Source organism: Coenobita brevimanus, chromosome 23 (genome assembly GCF_032717465.1).
Source record: "Coenobita brevimanus isolate Jiangsu-jjx chromosome 23, ASM3271746v2, whole genome shotgun sequence".
Classification (NCBI taxonomy): domain Eukaryota; kingdom Metazoa; phylum Arthropoda; class Malacostraca; order Decapoda; family Coenobitidae; genus Coenobita; species Coenobita brevimanus.
In genome coordinates, this window is record NC_136976.1 from 69,375,945 (window position 1) to 69,395,706 (window position 19,762).

At 42.2% G+C, this 19,762-nt stretch overlaps 1 protein-coding gene across 1 annotated transcript in view; it reads right to left on the minus strand.

The window, feature by feature from the left end:
• The window catches only part of LOC145393016 (selenocysteine lyase-like), an 87,809-nt gene that overhangs the window by 16,248 nt on the left and 51,799 nt on the right, over window positions 1–19,762 (minus strand). Inside the window, exons 6-8 of the mRNA XM_080267337.1 lie at window positions 17,767–17,994; window positions 9,034–9,189; window positions 5,339–5,423 (exon numbers count right to left, since the gene is read on the minus strand). Of these exons, the coding sequence (XP_080123463.1) occupies window positions 5,339–5,423; window positions 9,034–9,189; window positions 17,767–17,994 (469 nt within the window). The remainder of the gene's footprint in view (window positions 1–5,338; window positions 5,424–9,033; window positions 9,190–17,766; window positions 17,995–19,762) is intronic.

The following is a 19,762-nucleotide window of genomic DNA, read 5'->3' on the forward strand; positions in this document are numbered from 1 at the left end:
GGACTAAATTCCTATATATAAAAAAAAGTCTGATAAAGCCAGAAACAGTCCAGACTGCCTGACCACTTCAGCTATGTTCACAACAATAAGGTAAATAAAATGCCATGTTTATCAGTGTACAGTACTGTATTAGTATATATATTATACCAATTGATTAATGTAGTGAAGTTATAACACAGTACAGTACTGCAATGGTTAAAACAGTTTAAAAACCGTTCATTCGATCCGGAGTAATGTCTGATATGTCGGAAAAAGTCTGGATTAACAGGAGGAAGTCCAGATGTCGCTTTTATCGGAATTTCACATTTATCGGAATGGTTTAGGCCTCAATTAGTCCATTACAATGAGGTCTTGCTGTATCATGATAAACAACATGGGACTCAAAACTGACCCCTGATGCACAACAACATTCACAGAAAACTCATCACTCAAATCTCCATTCACTCTTACCTGGGTGCAAGCACCCACACACAGTAAAAGTCCAATTCTTCGGCATCCAATTCCCCGGCAAATCTGACATTTCGGCAGTTTTGAGAAATAGTCCCATTTACGAAAATCTCTGATCGTTCGGCAGATTTTCCAATTTTTTTCGTCAGTCTTGAAATTCTCCATGAGGCTCACCAGCTAGCTACCCGCCTTAGTGAATGAGATAGTGGAAGTGATGGAATGAGTCTACCACTGCCATGAAGCTCAGAGGCTAGCTCTTCTCCCATAGCATAAAGAGAGGACAATCATGTAGTGAGTCTAGCATGGGAAAGAGAATCTGTTTCGCCATTCTTCCGAGTTGTTGCCGTGCTGCTGCCAACTTCCCTCGATTCTTCTGTGTTCTTTGTGAACTTCGTACCGAAAAATATCTGAGATTACTATCCAAGTCTGCTGTAAGCACCGTAACATCAGACAGGAGCTTTGTAACATCTGAGTGGACCAGCCGTGTGTTGTGAACAGTGTAAACATATGCGTGCTTTGAAAATGGCCTCCACGAGTGGAAAGTTAACTGGTTCCGTCAGGGACGCTCCACTGGCGATCTTCTCACCTACCTTTCAGACTCCTGGTCATCCTCCTTTCAGGACTTTGGCGAAAGCTTTGCCATTGCACTTGACATCTCAAAGGCTTTCGATCGAGTCTGGCATAAATCTTTAATTTCCAAACTGCCCTCCTACGGTTTCTATCCTTCTATCTGTGCCTTCATCGCTAGCTTCCTTTCCGGTCGTTCTATAGCCGCTGTTGTAGACGGCCATCGTTCTTCTCCTAGATCTATCAACAGTGGTGTTCCTCAGGGCTCTGTCCTATCACCAACTCTCTTCCTTTTATTCATCAATGATCTTCTAAGCTGTACATCTAACCCTATCCACTCATACGCTGATGACTCCACCCTTCACCTTTCCATTCAGTTCCCGCAACGCCCATCTCAACAGTTACTTCAACAAACAAGGGATGAGGCTATGACACACCTAATGTCTGACTTGGCTCGTATCTCTGACTGGGGTAAAAATAATATGGTTGTCTTTAATGCATCTAAGACTCAGTTCTTACACCTATCAACCCGACAAAATCTTCCACAGGTATACCCACTAATGTTTAATAATATTCAGCTTAATCCTGCATCATCCTTGAACATGCTTGGGGTTTCATTTACTCGGGACTTATCTTGGAAAGATCATATTACATCTCTTGTAAAATCTGCTTCCAAGAGATTGGGTGTGCTAAGCCGACTCCGCTCTTTCTTTACCCCTGCGCAATTGTTGACTCTATACAGGGGTTTTATCCGCCCCTGTGTGGAGTACAACTCTCATGTGTGGGGTGGCTCCCCACATACAGCTCTTCTCAATAGGGTGGAGTCAAAGGCTTTTCGTCTCATTAACTCTCCTCCTCTTACTGACTCCCTTCAACCTCTGTCTCTTCGCCGCACTGTTGCATCTTTATCTCTTTTCTATCGCTACTTTAATGGTCACTGCTCCTCTGAACTGTCTGCTTGCATTCTTCCACCTCTACGACGGGCGCGTAGCACCCGTCTGGCAGCAAACTCTCATCCTTTTTCTGTCCAACTCTCTAATGCAAGAGTTAACTGTTACTCCCAGTCTTTCATTTATGCAACAGGTCAGCTCTGGAACTGTCTCCCTCTGTCTGTATTTCCTGCTGCCTATGATCTCCAGTCTTTCAAACGCAGTGTGTCCAGGCATCTCAAAATGATCGGATCATGAATTTGGCTCTATATTGTATTTTGTTTTTCTCTTGGAGGGAACTGTTACTGCGGGCTCATGGCCTTTGGTTCCTTCTTCCTCACATTAAAAAAAAAAAAAAAAAAAAAAAAAAAAGTGTACACATAAGGTGTTGACTATTGCTCGGAAAATTGAGCTGTTGAAAAAATTAGAGGCTGGCATGAGTAGGAAGCAGATAATGGATGAGTTTAACGAAAGCTCCTCTACCATCTACAATATTAAGAAACAGAAGAATGATCTATTCAAATTTGTTTCTCAGGCCTCCAGTACGACCCACAGGAAAGCAATGAAAAAAGCAAAGTTAAGTGAGCTGGATGAAGTGCTGCATAGGTGGTTTGTGGCTCAGCGTTCTGAAGGCCTCATCACAGAAAAAGCCAAAATGTTCTATGCTGAGACGAAAATAACAGAACCATGTATTTTCTCTGATGGGTGGCTGAGAAATTTCAAGGCTCGGCATGGCATCAGGCAGTTGGATATGAGTGGGGAATCAATGTCTGCTGATGCTGATGCCGCCAAGAAGTACGGTGAGACTTTCTGTAAACTCATAAAAGACCATGAGCTTCAGCCTTGCCAGATATATAATGCGGATGAGACAGGCCTTTTTTATAAGAGCATCCCTGAAAGGGCTCTAGCAGGGGCAGGAGAAAAGGCAGCCAAAGGATTTAAAAGAAACAAGGAACGTTTAACAATGTTAGTGTGTTCAAATGCCTCGGGAACACACAAGCTGAAACTTTTTTATTGAGGAGAAATATAAGCACCCGAGAGCATTGAAAAATGTCCAACATTTACCAGTTTGGTATGATGCTCAAGGAAATGCCTGGATGACTGCAGCAGCTTTTTCGTACTGGTTCCACCATCACTTTGTTCCATCAGTGAAAGCTAATTTGGTGAAAGAGGGTTTGCCTACTGAATCTAAGGTCATCCTCCTACTGGACAACTGCAGGGCTCATCCTCCTGCCAGCGAATTAGTGAATGGGAACATTTTTGTTGTAAGTCTGCCCCCAAATGTGACATCATTAATTCAGCCAATGGACCAGGGAGTCATCCAGACAATTAAGACTTCTTACTGTGCTGCTTTTGCTAGACAGCTGTTGAATTCCACGCTTCCAGTGCATGAATTCCAAAAGCAGTTCACCATCAAAGATGGACTTTTCATGGCTGCCCTAGCCTGGCAAGATGTGGAGCAAGGAACTTTGCAAAGATGCTGGAGAAAGCTGTGGCCAGGTGCAATGTTCCAGGAGGAACAGGCTGACACAGAGGAGTTTGTTGGCTTTGGGGACAAGAGGTTAAGTGAATACAAAAATACTGTGCAAATTGTTCGAGGTGCCCCACAGTCCCATACCCTAAGCTCATTGACTGATGATGACATTGCCGAGTGGGTGGAACAAGACACTGATACACCAGTTGTTCAAGTGCTGACCAATGAGCAACTAATTATGAGTGTGACAAATCCTGAGGCCATGGAGGCCCAGGATGTTGAAAGTGATGATGAAATGGAGGAAGATGAGCAAGATAAGGTCACCTGGAAGGAAGCAGCAGAGGCCTATGGAAAATTGTTACGGTTTGTTGAGGGCTCATCTCATTTTAACAGTGGTGAAGTGATGCAGTATCACATCATGTTCAGGGACTTCCAGACTAAAAGGGCAGCATCTGTGAAGCAGGCAACCTTATTGGACCTCTTTAAAAAAGCTGCCAAGAAAGCTACATCCTCTGCTACTCCCTCCTCTCCATCACCAACAGCAGTCACTGAACCTCAAGCTCTACTGCCGCAGCAACAGGGAGAAGAGTCCTTAGAGCCTGTTGCAGGACCCTCTACTGCTGGGGACTTCTTCCAGCAGTAGCAGACTCCAATCAACCCCTTCTATTGTACATATGTAAATAAGGAACCTACTATAAGTTTAGGTAAGTGCATGGGAACTTGTAGGCCTACTGTACCATTACATTTATATATGTTCACTAATTTCTTTATTTTTCATATCCATGTATAGTACTGTATTCATTACAGTATTGTACAGTATCAAATAGTATACAGTACTCTCTCCAAACACATTTGTAATGATATGAGTAGTGATGATAGTGTTCACTGATACATATAAGGTACTGAGTGGGTAGGGTTTTTGATAATTCGGCAATTTTGATTTTTCAGCACTAGCCTGGTCCCACAGATGCCGAAAAATTGGACTTCTACTGTACATGGCCATAACCACCCTAACCAGCCACTCCTCCAACCCAAGCTTTCTCACTGCCCACTTCACCACCTCTCTAGGGACTCTGTCAAAGGCCTTTTCCAAATCAACAAAAACAAAATACAAATCCCTTTTCTTCCTCTCAATATATTTTTCCTGAAGCTGTTGAACAATGAATATGGCATCAAACGTCCCCCTGCCTGGCATAAACCCAAACTGCATCTCATGAATATTCACTCTTTCTCTAATCATACCTTCTAGAACTCTCTCCATTACCTTCATTATCTGATGTAAAATATTTATACCTCTATAATTTCCTCTTTCCTGGGCATCACCCTTCCCTTCGTACACATGTACAATTACACTCTTCAACTAATCATCTGGGACAACACACTCATATATAATAATATTTATCAGGTCAGTGACTAACCTCACCCCTATATCTCCTGAGGCCTTCGACATTTCAGTAGTCAATCCAGACACATCTGCTGCCTTCCCCACCTGAATCCTGCCTATTGCCTCATTCATAGTAGCAGCGTCAACCAAAGGCCAAAGGCCAAACACTGGATATGCTGGCTCCAAACCTTCCTTGTCCCAGTCAAACTCCTCATTCAACAACTGGATATAATGCTCTCTCCGTGCATTTTTAATATCCCCACTGTTCACCACTACTCTTCCTTCATCATTCTTCACACACTGTTCACCTATAATATTACATCATCCTGATGGTTATGTGAGCAGGCTCAATGCAGCTATGTGGCTCACAAATACACTTGTAGGTAAAATAGTTTATAAAATTATTTTACTCACACTAGGTACTAAAGTACATATCCTCAACTTGCATAAGTTTACCTGTAAAGCATAAGGTGAATCTGTCATGCAGAGCAAAGTAGTGTTTCATCTCAACCTTATAGTCACTCATATTATACTCACTCTGATGCTCTGTGTGTGCATGACAAGCTGCTCCACAGCTAGCCTGTACCAGTCGGCAATGCCTCAAAATTTCTGGTCCCGTAACCTAAAAAGAAGAAACCAACACTAAGGTACAAGCAGAAATTTTCCTACTTAGTGTAAAAAGTCCAAAATTATAATAACTTCTAAAAGGTTGTCCATTTATGTCTGTCCACTCACATCCCAGCCAAATACAGTTATACTACAAGAAAAGAACACTGGCATACATTTATTCAGAGTGCAGGGGGGGGAGGAATGACTTCTGAGACTAAGCAGTAAGAGTGAAGAAAGAGCCTCTGCCATGGGAAGTGAGCTGATATAAATGCTTATATTCCTTCATTAAAGTAAGTAAAACGTCAGTTAGTTAGCATAAGGACAGGAAAAATAGCACACTTCATTACCTGTGCCCAAATGTGGCATCAATTCATCATTACCCTTGAGGTCATTTTAAAGCTTATCTTGACAATTAGCACACTTCATTACCTGTGCCCAAATGTGGCACCAATTCATCATTACCCTTGTGCTCATTTTAAAGCTTATCTTGACACACTGGATCAGCTTACATTTTCTGATGATGTAATATTTTCTGCACTTCAGTTTTCATGTTCTTAAAATAACTGTAGTTTCAGTGTAAGGATTCAGTGTTCTGAAGGTAACTGTAGGTTAGATTTTGCATCTTTTCCTTAGTGGTAGGTGGGGACACTCACCATCTACTCATTTGATGTAGTGCTGCTCTCAGGTGTCTGACCTTTCCTCTCTTCCATACTCTTCTGTCTTTTTTTCCTTCATTCTTTCTTTGTCCTTCTGTTTACGGGTGACTTTACACTTCCTCCTCTGTCTTTCTTTCCTTCATTCTTTCCTCTTTGTTCTGCCTGTGGGTGACTCTACACTGAGTGATGAGCCAAATGGTCTGCTGTACACCAAGAAACCATGTACTATGCTGGGTGGAAACCATATAACCAAATATTGGCGCCTGGTGGTTTAGTGGGTAATGAAGGTGCTCCAATCGGATTAAGCCAGAGAAGGTTTATATCCAAGGGGTGGTTGGGGCTTATTGCTCATGTAATGCCACTCAGGGATGAGTGAGGCAGGTCACTCTCATCTTAAATGTCAAGACCAACTTGCCTTGCCCCGGTCTCCTACGCTCCTCATGGGGAAACTTAGGATTGGATGATGGATGGATGGATTCTCAATTACTTCAACAGAGGGCTGCAGTGGGGTATATATTCTCCCCATCTCCATCAAAATCTACACCAATGGAAAAGAGTGAAGTTGAAGAACCAGGCAGTGTGCGAATTTTCTATGAAGAGATGTATGCAGGGGTAGCAAGACATGAGGCCATGGTTGGTAATGTTAATGAGCAATATGATGCCAGTGATGTAACCTGTGGCTGGACTGAGGACCTTGAGGCTGCTGTATTAAAAAAGAAGCTAAACTCTACTGCAATTAATTCTACTTGTGAGGGTACATCTAGTTCTATCTCTTTGTCTTGGATTTTTTCCCTGTTAATATCATAACTCCTCCTTTTTTCTCATTTCTGTCTCTTCTCCATATACACCTCTCCCCCACTATTTGACAAGGAACCGTTCCATAAAAAATGGCTGAATAACGAACTGGTCAAATAACAGACCTATTTTTCCCATGAGATTATTACGAAATAAGGGGGTTAGGTTCCTGACCACCTTTGTCATTCAAGAAATATTCAATAAAGATGGAAAAAATACTGACATTTATCACTTTACACCAGTTATTTATTCAAGAGAGGGAATGTTTTTAATCATTTATTTCTAACATAATGAGGAAAAAAAAAACGCAGTACAGTCGTGGTCATAATTACCTAGCCTCCCGTACTCCTCAGAATGGCTCCTTTATTCGCAGCAAGTCACAGCAGAGTAAGAGGGGCCCAGCAGGAGGGGCCAGAGAGAGAAGGGAAGGTGGGTGGGAGGATGAGCGATGGTGCGGGGGTAGGGTGAGGGAGGGGAGGGAGAATGAAATGCAGGGTGAGGGAGGGGAGGGAGGGAAGGTAGGACAGGGAGCATGAAATGCGAAGTGGTGGTCACATTATTTGTCTATTTTCCTTCACTCAGGGCATGATATAAAGGAGTTAATATTTGGTAGATAATGCAGCATTACACCTTGTATAGCAGCATCAGATAACAAGATTTAGAGCTGTGATATCAAGGGCTCTGATGGGGCCACCACTCATGTATTCATTCACATAATCACAATAGGCTGGTCTCCTTTTCAATGTTGATTGGGCAATTATTTCCCCACGATCCACAAAGAGCTCCGTCTCTGTCGGTGACCTCTATGAGTGGTGCATGCGTGCATGAGTGTGTGTGTGTGTGTGTGTGTGTGTGTGTGCAAGAGTCATTGGGAATAATACAATTTTAAGCAATAATTCTGACAAATGGATGCATGACAGATGCTGTGATGTCAGAGGTGGGCTGATGAATATGGCCAGTTTTTGACTATACTGTGTGTAGAGGTAGAATGGAAAGGACTAGATATGTAAGGCCAGAGTTTGCAGATGTGTCTTTGGAATGTTTTAAAGAATGGGGGGAGGCGAGGTGCTGAAACTAGCTCAACTGCATGGACTATGAGTTTATCGAATAAGTTTAGAGAACAATTACCTCTCTTGTCACTGAGGGAAAACTGTAAACTGCATGTATGAGAATGTATGGCTTATGGCTGTGAATCCTTTGCAGTAAAGGAAGATGACACCTCTACATCTGAGTGTATAGAGATGAGGACTGATAATTTGTTGGTTTCCTTAAATGAAAGCTGTACAAGAAATATCTGCATGTGATAAGCCAAGAGGTCAGCAGGGAAATGAATGTGAATGGACTGGTAATGTGATGCACTGAGGGACAATACGGTGGTCTGAACACGCAGAGAGGAAAGAATGGAAGATGGAAACTGGGTGAAAGGATTTACGAGTATGAACACTGAAAGTGAAGCAAATAATCTCCAATTCAAAGAATTGAACAGAGATGCTTTCAAGATGATGTATGATGTACACTGGACAGCCACCATCCAGTGAACAAGGTTGGTACATGTGAGCTCATAAAAAAAAAAAAGAGAGAGAGAGAGAGAGAGAGGGTGGGGGGGTGAAACATATAATGACAATTTTCTATTATAGTCTATTTGATTGACCTTGGCACAGAGACGAATGGGGCAAGAAGGGCGAGGTTGATTCGCGGCTGCTGACTGGCTGCTGATGATGTCACTGAAGTAAATGCAGGCATGTACTGTAGTGCAACATGTGGATGTTGGTGTACACTGTGGGTGGATATTACACTGCAACATGCAGATGTAGGTGTACACCATGGGTGGATGCAATGCAACATGCAGACGTGGGAGTACACCGTGGGTGGATAATTTACGTCAAACATCACTCATTGTTTTATAACACTTCATAATCAATTTAAATTTTCTTTGATACCATTAAACTTTTTAAGTTAATTTTTACCTCTTTAGCTTTGGAAATTATTCCATATTTAAACTGGTTGCTTATTTTGCAGGCAGTTTAAAAATATACACATAAATGTGTTAAAATAAGAAGAGCTGTAGATTTAAATCATCGGCAGCCAATCAGCAGCCGCGAATCCAACACACCCTACTCGCCCCATACATCTCAGCTGCACAAGTCAATCAAACAAGATATACAACCTTACCTGTCTGTAATAAAAAGAAACTGATGAAGTGTTGGGGAGGCGTGGGAAGATGAAGTGTTGCTGTTTGGGGCCGCGGGGAGGAACTGAGCAGGCTTCTGGGTCAGATGGGATGCATGGGTCCACACAGTTGATCTTCACTTGGTTACCAAAAACTTTCTGATGGTATAATTATATAAATCAGACAGTGATTCCTTAACCGATTCATCATCATCACCATCACCATCCAATCTCCAGGATATAGTATTTAATTCTGTTCAGATTTTTTTTCCCAGAGTGATTAGATATAGCCATCATTAACAGTTCCACTACTGGAGCACTCTCCTGAGTAAAACATGAGACATTAGCTAACATGAAAAAATATAAAAAAATTGAACTGAAGGGGCTGAAAACCATAATCCTATATATCGGCATCAATAAATATGAAAGACATGTTATACTCCAACCTAGAATTTTTATGCATTATGTCTCATCATACTGTATGAGTGAACTGGACTGCTTCTTCTCTTTGTGAGGCTGGAGTACCATGACAGTGCTGTGTGAATGCATAAAAATAAGGCATAACAAGGAAAATATTAGAAATATACTGGTACAGTGAGTCTTCAAAATACGAAAACCCGAAGTACGAATTTTCGATGGTACGAAAGCAATGAATATAGAACAAATTCCACAATACGAAAATATCTGTCTCAATGATACGAAAATCGATACTCGATATGAAAAGAAATACAGAGATAGCCCGATTATCCAGACTATACGATGTGAAGAGGTCCCTGAATAGTCTGTAATCACAATCAGTCTGGCAGAAACAAAACACAAGTACTGTATTGTTAGACTGATTTATTTACCAGTAAATGTGCAATGAAAGACACAACTATCTTCCCAGTTCAGTCTGAAGAAAATTTACACCTGGCGAAATACAATGGAAACCCTGTTTCTACTAGTGTGTGTTTCAAATGGTTCGATTTTTCCACGCTATATTCGCCAGACTTTGGGAAGATACCTGTGTCTTTATTTTACACTTGAAGCAGCAGAAAGACCTTACCAATTCAATTCATAACACTCCAGCTTGTTTCGGTAATTTTCTGACAACTTTCAGTGTGGCAAATTACTTTTTCTTGCTGAAAAATTTCCTCCTTGTTATGATCGTCACTTTCCCCTATGATCGTTTCCAGCGCAGTGGAAGAAACTCAACATGCTCAAAGGTGGATATCGTTTTCCAATTTCCCAACTGGAGGTTAGGTTAGGTTAAATCATTTGGTACAAATAAGCTCAGTTAGGCCAGGTTTAGTTAAACACTTAGGGAAGAACTTTCCTTTCCGCCGTTAACAAAATAAACAAGTGTTGTCACACCAGAACAGCTAAAAACGATGGGGAAACAGATTTAATAAGAAACGTTTACTGTACTGTATTTACCAACCCAGAAATTATCTGAAAAATTTAATAGACTATCAGGAAGAACTGATTTAGTAAGGTGCTTTTACTGCTTAAAGTAAAACATATGTTTAGCCCCCTCAATGGCTGTGGGTTCAGATACTGTATTTGCGTGCTCCCGTGGCCGGCCTTGGGACCATTTTTTCAAAGTTCTAAAATAAATTTCTTTTTCTTACATATGTGAAAAGACTCATCTGGCACACCTGGCTTTTTTTATTATTATTATTATTTATTCCCCTAACCCCATCCTGTGATTTGCTATGATTCATGTAAGAATTAATAAAATTAGGATGCATGTTACATTAGCATGTAAACATCGGGGAAAACAACTGGGATGAAGTGAACTGTGAACTGACTGCTTGAGGTGGTAGAGTAGGGTTGTGTAAACAGACCAGTGACCCTAGTTCCCTTCCCATCATTGCTCGCAGTTTTTTATAGCTCACCCTAATTCAACGTCACTGATACCAGTACAGTAAGGCGTTGTTCAGAGCCAACAGCTATGAAAGTGATAATGGAATACATTATTGTTTGTATTAGCCCTCTCTCTTTCACATATACATAAGAACAAACAAAAGAATAAGCAGTCAATGTACACTAACTCTAAGAACCAGAAATAACTGTGCTCAGTCGGTCCGAAATATAATGGGAAGAGTGATACCGAACGAAGAATGTGGAACTGAATTCTAAAATACAAGAACATGTGGGACGAAAGAGTAATTTTTTTTTTCTGATTAGCAAATATTTTTGTTCCAATTCATTTCTTAAAATTGTCTATCTATCTATCTATCTATTGCCAGACACCTCAATCCCGTTTGGGGTGGCCACAAACAAATCACCTCCACGTTGCTCTGTCCCTCGCCATTTCACTGCCCTGCTCCCAACTCACACCCCCCTCTCTCATATACCTCTCCACCCCATCCCTCCATCTCATCCTCGGCCTCCCCCTCCCCTCCACCTCACTCATATACACTCTCTTTGTCAGTCTTTCACCCTCCATCCTCTCCACATGGCCAAACCACCTCAGTTTATTCCTCCTAACGCTTCCTATCACATCCACATCCACATCACAATGCTCCTTTATATCCTCATTTGTCAGCCAGTCTCTCCATGTGACCCCACAGGCTCCTCTTAAATAACTCATTTCCATTGCTCTCACTCTTGATTTGTGTCCTTCCAACAACGTCCAAGCTTCACTTCCATACGTTAAAGTTGGTATCACAATACTGTCATGCAGTAACTTTTTCACTTCCATGCTCACTTCCCTGTTTCTTATCACTGCTTTCAAGGAACCAGCAACCTTTCTTCCCTGCTGTACCCTTTCAAGCACTTCACCCTCCAAATCTCCATCCTTACTCATCACACTACCCAAGTACTAAAACGTACTCACATATTCCAATTCCTCACCATCCAACCTCGCTGTACATTCACTAACTTCACCTCTCTCAAAGACCATCACTTTACTGTTCCCTACATTCACCTTTAGATTCCGTTTCTTACACACTCTCCCAAACTCATCCACCAAGCCCTGCAGCTCCCCTTCATCTTCACTCAACAACACAGTATCATCTGCAAACAACACTAAAGAGAGTTTCCAAACACTACCCTCTCTCATCAGGGCCACTCCAACATCCACTACCCTACCTTGTACCTCTTTTATTACCCCATCCATGTACAGACTGAACAACCATGGAGACATGACACATCCCTGTTTCAAACCAACGTTCAAAGAGAAAAATTCACTCAGTTCACCATCCACACGCACTGCAGCCTTCGCACCATCGTACATACTCTTCACAGCATTCAACAACTTCCCATCTACTCCATATATTCTTAACACTTTCCACAATCCTTGTCTATCCACCCTGTCATATGCTTTCTCCAAATCCATGAAAGCCACATACAACTTCTTTCCCTTCTCTAGAATCTTCACTAAAGATCTAACAATGAATATCTGATCTACACAACCTCTTCCCTTCCTAAAGCCTCCCTGTTCTTCTCCAACTAATTCCTCTGTTCTTTCTCTAACTTTGTCAATAAAAATCCTACCGTACACTTTTCCTATTATACTAAGAAGACAGAAGCCTATGATTACCACACACTTCTTTTTCCCCTTTTCCTTTGTACAAGGGAATAATTATACCTGACTTCCCTCCGGGACTCTACCTTCCTCCCAGGCCAATCTGCACGTCTTCCACATCCATTCTACTACTATCTCTCCCCCATGCTTCAGCATTTCACCACACACCCCATCAATTCCTGGGGCCTTCCCCAATTTAACTTACTTCATTGCTTCCACAACTTCTATCCTACTGATTTCTTCCTGTCTTCTCACCTCCCTCCTTCTCCCAGCCGTTCCCCAGCAACTTATACTCGTATTACTTTCATCCTCTATGTTCAACAATTTCTTAACCCCTAAACCACGGGGTTGTTTTTGCTTGACTTGCGTGTCTCGCGGGCATATTCGCGCTCCGACAGACTCTCTGAAAATATTTGCCAAAAATCAGTTATTAGTCCTAGAATATTAAAACTAAATATGTATATGGCACATACCTTCAGTTTTCTCCTGGGATGTTTGTTGAGCCTTCGTTGAGTACCGTAGGACTTGTGGAGACCTCTGAAGTTGGGTAACAAAGTCTCCACTTTACACTTCCCGACAAACCGTAATATGATTACCACAGCCCGATATTATCACTAGAAACACTATTCTATGATTCTCAAATAGTTTGGAATCCATACTCATTACGAGCGCAAATGACCTTCCCACTTATGCTCGTTTGCTGCTGATGTTCTGTCATTTATTATTCATAAAAACACCCACACTTTAGATTTCTATTACTATATAACACCTATATACATCTGTAGTCTTTATCTATAAGTTTCCTTCAGTAATAGTAGTTTATTGTCACTGTAGGCATTCAATTTCTCTTTCAGTAAAATACATAGCATTCACTTTCTCGTCCTGTATACTAGTGTTGAGAGTGAATCTGTCACTTTCACTTCCACTTTCATAACTCATAGTATTCATACATGCTAGAGTGAAACTTTCACTTTCATTACTCCTAGTACTGTATATATACTCGTATTCTTATATTACTACTTATTTAAATTTCTATTTACATTCTCTATTTTATTTACATTATTTACATTTTTATTTTATTTACACAGTGTTATGCACTGTCACTTGCAGTAACTTATAAAACTATTTTCCACTGTTCACTTATATTTACATTCATTGCTTTCACTTGCTGTTTACACATTATTTACACATTATTTACATTTCCATTTGCACTGTTTTACTCATGATGAAGATCGTAGTCACTGTCCATCATTTTCATTGATAAATTAGCCAGTTCACATTCCACAGCAGTCACTTAGCCTTTTACCCCTCTCCACACGAGGTTTAGTATGGGGTAGAGGTCACAGGGCCCATTGCATGGGGCTAAAAAAAGGCGGAATTGGACAGGCGCGAATCCGACGTGGTTTCACCTTGAAAGAAGACAGTAAACTGAATACAGTGTGGTGGCCTAGGGGGAATGCAATGCTGCCAATGTCAGCGTGGTGACAGGTGCTAATATATATGCTATAAAATGATTAGCAGGAAATCTAGACAATACATAATAAATTAGGTAGTTCCAGGTGAATGTAAATATCATTTAGGCTTCTACCTTCCTTTCTTATATATATTTTCATTATGAGAATAGATTATACGGCATATTTCAAGGGGAAATAAACAGCGAAAATTAACGAACGAGAGCACGTGAGGTGTTGTCAGGTGGTAATTAGCCAATTCCAGGTGTATGGCACTATCACTTACCATATTTCTTTTTTGTATATATTATTTGGTATAAGAATAGGGCATAGGGCTTATTTCAATGGATGAAATCAGTGCAAAATTACAGGGAAGATTTACTTAGCATAGCACGGCAGGGCAGGCGAGAGGAGAGGGTAATGGAGGGGAGGTAGGGATGGGAGTCAAGAACGGGGAGAAATGGCTAAATTGTCACCAATGGATGGGAGTACAGATGAGAGTAGGAGTGCTGACTAGTGTTGGACACTGGCAGTACTGATAGATGAAACAAGCCACCACTTGAAAGCCTGGGCGAATTCAAAATAACATAGAATCACAAAAGTGAAGCCCCGCGGTATGATCCCTTGCTCCAAAGCGTCACGAAAGTGATGCCTCGCGGTTAAGGGGTTGAAGTGTTCTCTCCATCTGCTCACTTTTTCTCCCTTCTCCATTAGTAATCTACCATTTTTATCTTTCACTCCCCTGCTAACTTCACTTCCACCCTGTCTTACTCTCTTCACCTCTTTCCAGAACATTTTCTTACAGTCCCTCCACTTTACACTCATATTCCTTCCAAATTCCTCATCCACTCTCTTCTTACCCTCTCTTACTAATCTTTTCACCTCTCTCTTTCTTTCTACATATAACTCTCTCTTCCACCTCTCAACTTCTTCCACACCCCTATTTCTCATCCATTCATTGTATGCTTTCTTCTTTTGTGCCACTGCCTGTCTCACCTCTTCATTCCACCACGCTGTTCCTTGCACCCCCCTCCACCTTCTCTTCATCCCACACACCACATCACATGCTGCACATATTTCTTCTGTGAATATCCTGCACACACATTCCACATCCCCCATCTGCTCCAATTCATATTCGCCTACTTGTTCCTCCACTTCTCTCTCATAGTCTGCCTTTTTCTCATCCTCTTGTAACCTTTCCACTCTCCTTGCAACTACTCCTTCCCGTCCTTCCCTTCTTCTACTTCTCCATCTTATTTGGATCATGATTCTGGCCACCACCAAGTAGTGGTCAGAAAGTCCACTCCCCCAGCCTCTATAAGCTCTTGCATCCATTACACATCTTCGCATCCTTTCATCCAAACACACATAATCAATCATTGCCTTCCTTTCATTCAGTTCGCCTACCACCCTTCTCATCACTCGCCATGTATACCTGTGGATTATTTTATGCCTGAAGAGGGTATTGACCATCACCAACCCCCTCCCAGCACAAATGTCCACTAACACACTGCCATTCTCATCTATCTCAGCAGGCACACCCCACTCACCAACTATTCCATCCACCTTCACATTCCCTACTTTACCATTCATATCACCGATCAAAAACACTCTCTCATTCCTTCCAAACTTTTTCATGCACACTTCCACATTTGTCCAGAATTCTTCTCTCACTCTGCTTGCACGATTTTGCGTTGGCGTATACACGCACACAATCGCCCACATTTGTATTCCAACTTTCAATCTTATCCACACAATCCTTGACCCAACTGATCCATACTCTCTTATGTTCTTCTTCCATCTTTTACTCACAACTATAAACACTCCTTCTTTTGCCTTCTCATTCTCACCTACTCCTGCACATATACCCCATCCATACTCCCATTCTCTCACACTCTCACCTCCCCATTTAGTTTCAGTTACTCCACATACATCAACTTTCGCACCCTCAAGCACTTGGACAATCGCTCTCTCTTTCATCTCGTCATTCGCACCTCTTACATTCCAATGTTGCAATTACCATGTCCTTTGTCCAGTCCTTGGTTGTCATCTTTTGATCAGTCCTTGTCCGAGGCTTCTTGTTCGTCTTTTTAGTTAGTTGTTTTCCAGGGAGGGGCACCAACCCTCCGCCAACCCTTTTAGTTGCCTTTTACGACAAGCAGGGATACTGGAGGAGTATTCTTCCCCTACCCCCATACAGCCTAAAGACCTTACCAATTCAGTTCATGTTACTCTAGTTTGTCTTTATAATTTTCTGACTATTTTGAGGGTGGTAAATTATGTTCTCTTGCTGAAAGAAACTTACTCAAAATTAGGGCGCATGTAACATGAGCATGTAAACATCGGCAAATACATCTGGAGTGATGAGGATGCCTGACTAATGGGATGGTAGAGTAGGTTAACGTACACACCAGTGACCTTCGTTCCCTTCCCGTAATTGTTCGCATTTTTTTATTGGATGCCCTAACTCAACGTCACTAACACCAAAACAGCAAAGTGTTGTTCAAGGCCAGCAGCTAAGAAGGGGTTAAAATGGAATACTGTATGAAAAATTCAAAATGGGTGCGGTGCACAGCGCCACGCTCACTTGCTGAGAGTAACCCCTCTCTGGTAAACAAATTTTTGTGTGCTTCGCAGTTGAGTACACGTCCCTCCTCTCCTCACAGCTTCGCTGTAAGTGAGGATATTTTCACAGCTCTTCACCTTTTCGTATTGTTTTGTCATGCTTCCCAAGCACCCTGCATCATCTCCACCATCGGGGGAGCCCACTGCAAAGAAGCAGCAGCACCATACTCTAATTCTGGAAAGGAAATTGGAAATTATAAGACCCCATGAGGAGGGGCAGGGAGTCTCGGAGATTGGGTGTGCTTTAGGACTTCATGTTTCCACCATTGGGACTGTGACAAAGAAAAAGGAGGTGTACACGAATATGGCCACCTTCTTCTCCACAATTGTATACTGTACAGATATTGCTTATGTCTTAATAGGGGGGTTGTAAAGTTTAGGTGGGGGTCCAACGGGGCCCTGGGATGCATCCCCCCATATATATGTATATTTTCATCATTCATTCATTGCCAGACGCCACGTATCCCAAACGGGGTGGCCAAGAGCTCAGAGTTAATTGTTTTACAGGGAGGGGCACTAATCCTCCACCAACCCCACTTGACACGTAGGGAGAACGTTATGCCAACAGCATCTGGTGTTCCCAGGCGGTCACCCATCCAAGTACTAACCAGACCCAACGTATGTATATTTCAATGGGGAAAATCGTTCCAATATACGAAATTTCAAATTACGAAAGTTTTTTTTGGTCCCTATCCCTTTCGCATATCGAAGACTCACTGTATTAATACCAGTACCACCCACCTTCCAGTGAAGACAATTTCATTATTTAAATGAAATGGTTTGCTCCAACTGGCAGGCCACTCAGTAAAGGAGTGGTTAATAAACCCCTATAGATTCTTCTGATGTTAAATAAAACAGTCTTCAAATAGGAAGAATTAAATGAATATTACAATGAAGAGTAAATGTGTTAAATATATCAGTACACAGCCAACTGAGTATACCGGCACCACATCATGAACAATGCTGAAGAGGGGCATCTTAACACTGATATAAGTAGACAGCAGACCTCTCTGGTTATACCAATGCCCCTCAACTTCCCTCCTATTATCCAAAAGGAGGATGGTGGACTGCAGGAGAAGGGCAGCTCCAGCCTTAAGTCTACAAGGATCATATTCAGAGAAGTCTGGGCCGACAACAAAACATACACACCTTCAATTGTCTCTCCATGTAGTTTCTTGTTTTCTTCATTGATGTATAATAGTCCTGAACATTGTTATGAACCAGGAGTGAGGCGCGGCCAAGTCCAGCAATCATTGGTGTGTTCTCGGTGCCAGGTCTGTACCCTCGTTCCTGGCCTCCACCATAGAAGAGTGGGTATACTGGAGTTTTGTGCCCCAACCCTCGGATGTAAAGGGCACCAATTCGAGGACCATAATACTGAGTAAATGATTCTAATTACACTGAGGAACAAATTTCTTGCCATTAAGTAAATCATGTACCATTCATTAACACCACCATGCCAACTGCCATCAAAATGAGCTAATTAGTATCAGTTAAGCAGGGTCAGCATCACACCACACATAATAAAGACTGTTGTCAGGACACTAAAATAGCATAACACACTACATAATAGCTAGTAACATATACACTGTATATGTGACACAGAGATTAGAAGAAAGTCGTGCCTAAGCGAGAGGGCTAGAGGAAATAACATTGCACAGTCTTAGGAATTTCACACACAGCATAATAACACCTGATGGGACACTTTCACAGATTTGGAAAGTTACACACACACACACACAAACGTGCCCTTACGCGTGACACAACCAGTCATATACAGGGGAAATGGGAGAGACAGGGCAGAAGGGCTTAGGAGAGGGAAAGAGTTGGTGAGGAGAAGCAGGAACACAGCACATGGAGTTAGCATGCATAAAGCCACTCTCGCCTCAGTACTGCTCTGGGGAAATACTCCCTCTGAAGAAATAAACTGTAATCAAACCCCAGACTAATCTTTATCTTTCTCCTGCCATCCATGACAAATACAACGAACATTGTCTACTTCTTAAAATCCCTACAATCCAACACACTATTGGAAAGGCTCGGCGACGACTACGATATTATATTTGGTGGCGGCAACGTGTATGCGATTAATAATAATAATAATAATAACAATAATCTATCTGTGTGGTAGGTGGGGGCGCTCACCATCCACTCACTTCATGTAGTGCTGCTCTCGATTGTCTGCCCTTTCCTCTCCTCCATCCTTCTTTCCCTCCATCCTCTTCTGTCTTTCCTTCATTCTTTCCTCTTTCTTCTGCCTGCAGGTGACTTTACATTCCCTCTTGTGTCTTTCTTTCCTTCATTCTTTCCTCCTCCTTCTGCCTGTGGGTGACTCTACACTGAGTGACAAGCCAAATGGTTTCCTGTACACCAGGAAACCATTTACTATACTGGGTGGTAACCATATAACCAAATTTTGGCGCCTGGTGGTTTAGTGGGTAATAACGGTGCTCCAATCAGATTGAGCCAGTGCAGGTTTATATTCAAGGGGTGGTTGGGGTTTATTGCTCACGTAATGCCACTCACGGATGAGTGAGGCTGGTCATTCTCATCTTAAATGCCAGGACCAACTTGCCTAGCCCTGGGCTCCTACACTCCTCATGGGGCAACATAGGATTGGATGATGGATGGATGGATGGAAGGATGGATGGATAATCTATCTATCTATCTATCAACTCATTGCCAGACACCTTAATCCCATAAGGGATGGCCACAAACAAATCATCTCCATCTCACCGTCCCCCACCATTTCACAGCCCTGCTACCAGCTCACACTCCCTTCTCTCATATACTTCTCCATGCCATCCCATCATTTCATCCTTGGCCTCCCCCCCCCCCTCCACCTCACTCACATACACTCTGCTCGTCAGTATCTTGCTCCCCATCCTCTCCACATCGCCAAACCACCTCAATGTGTTTCTCCTAAAGCTTCCTATCACATCCACATCCACACCACAACGCTCCTTCACTTCCTCATTTTTCAGTTTGTCCCTCTATGTGAATCCACATGCTCCTCTCAAATAACTCATTTCCACAGCTCTCGTTCTTGACTTGTGTCCCTCCAGCAGGGTCTACGCTTCACTTCTACAAGTTAGAATTGGTATCACAATGCTGTCATGCAGTGACTTTTTCACTTCCATGCTCA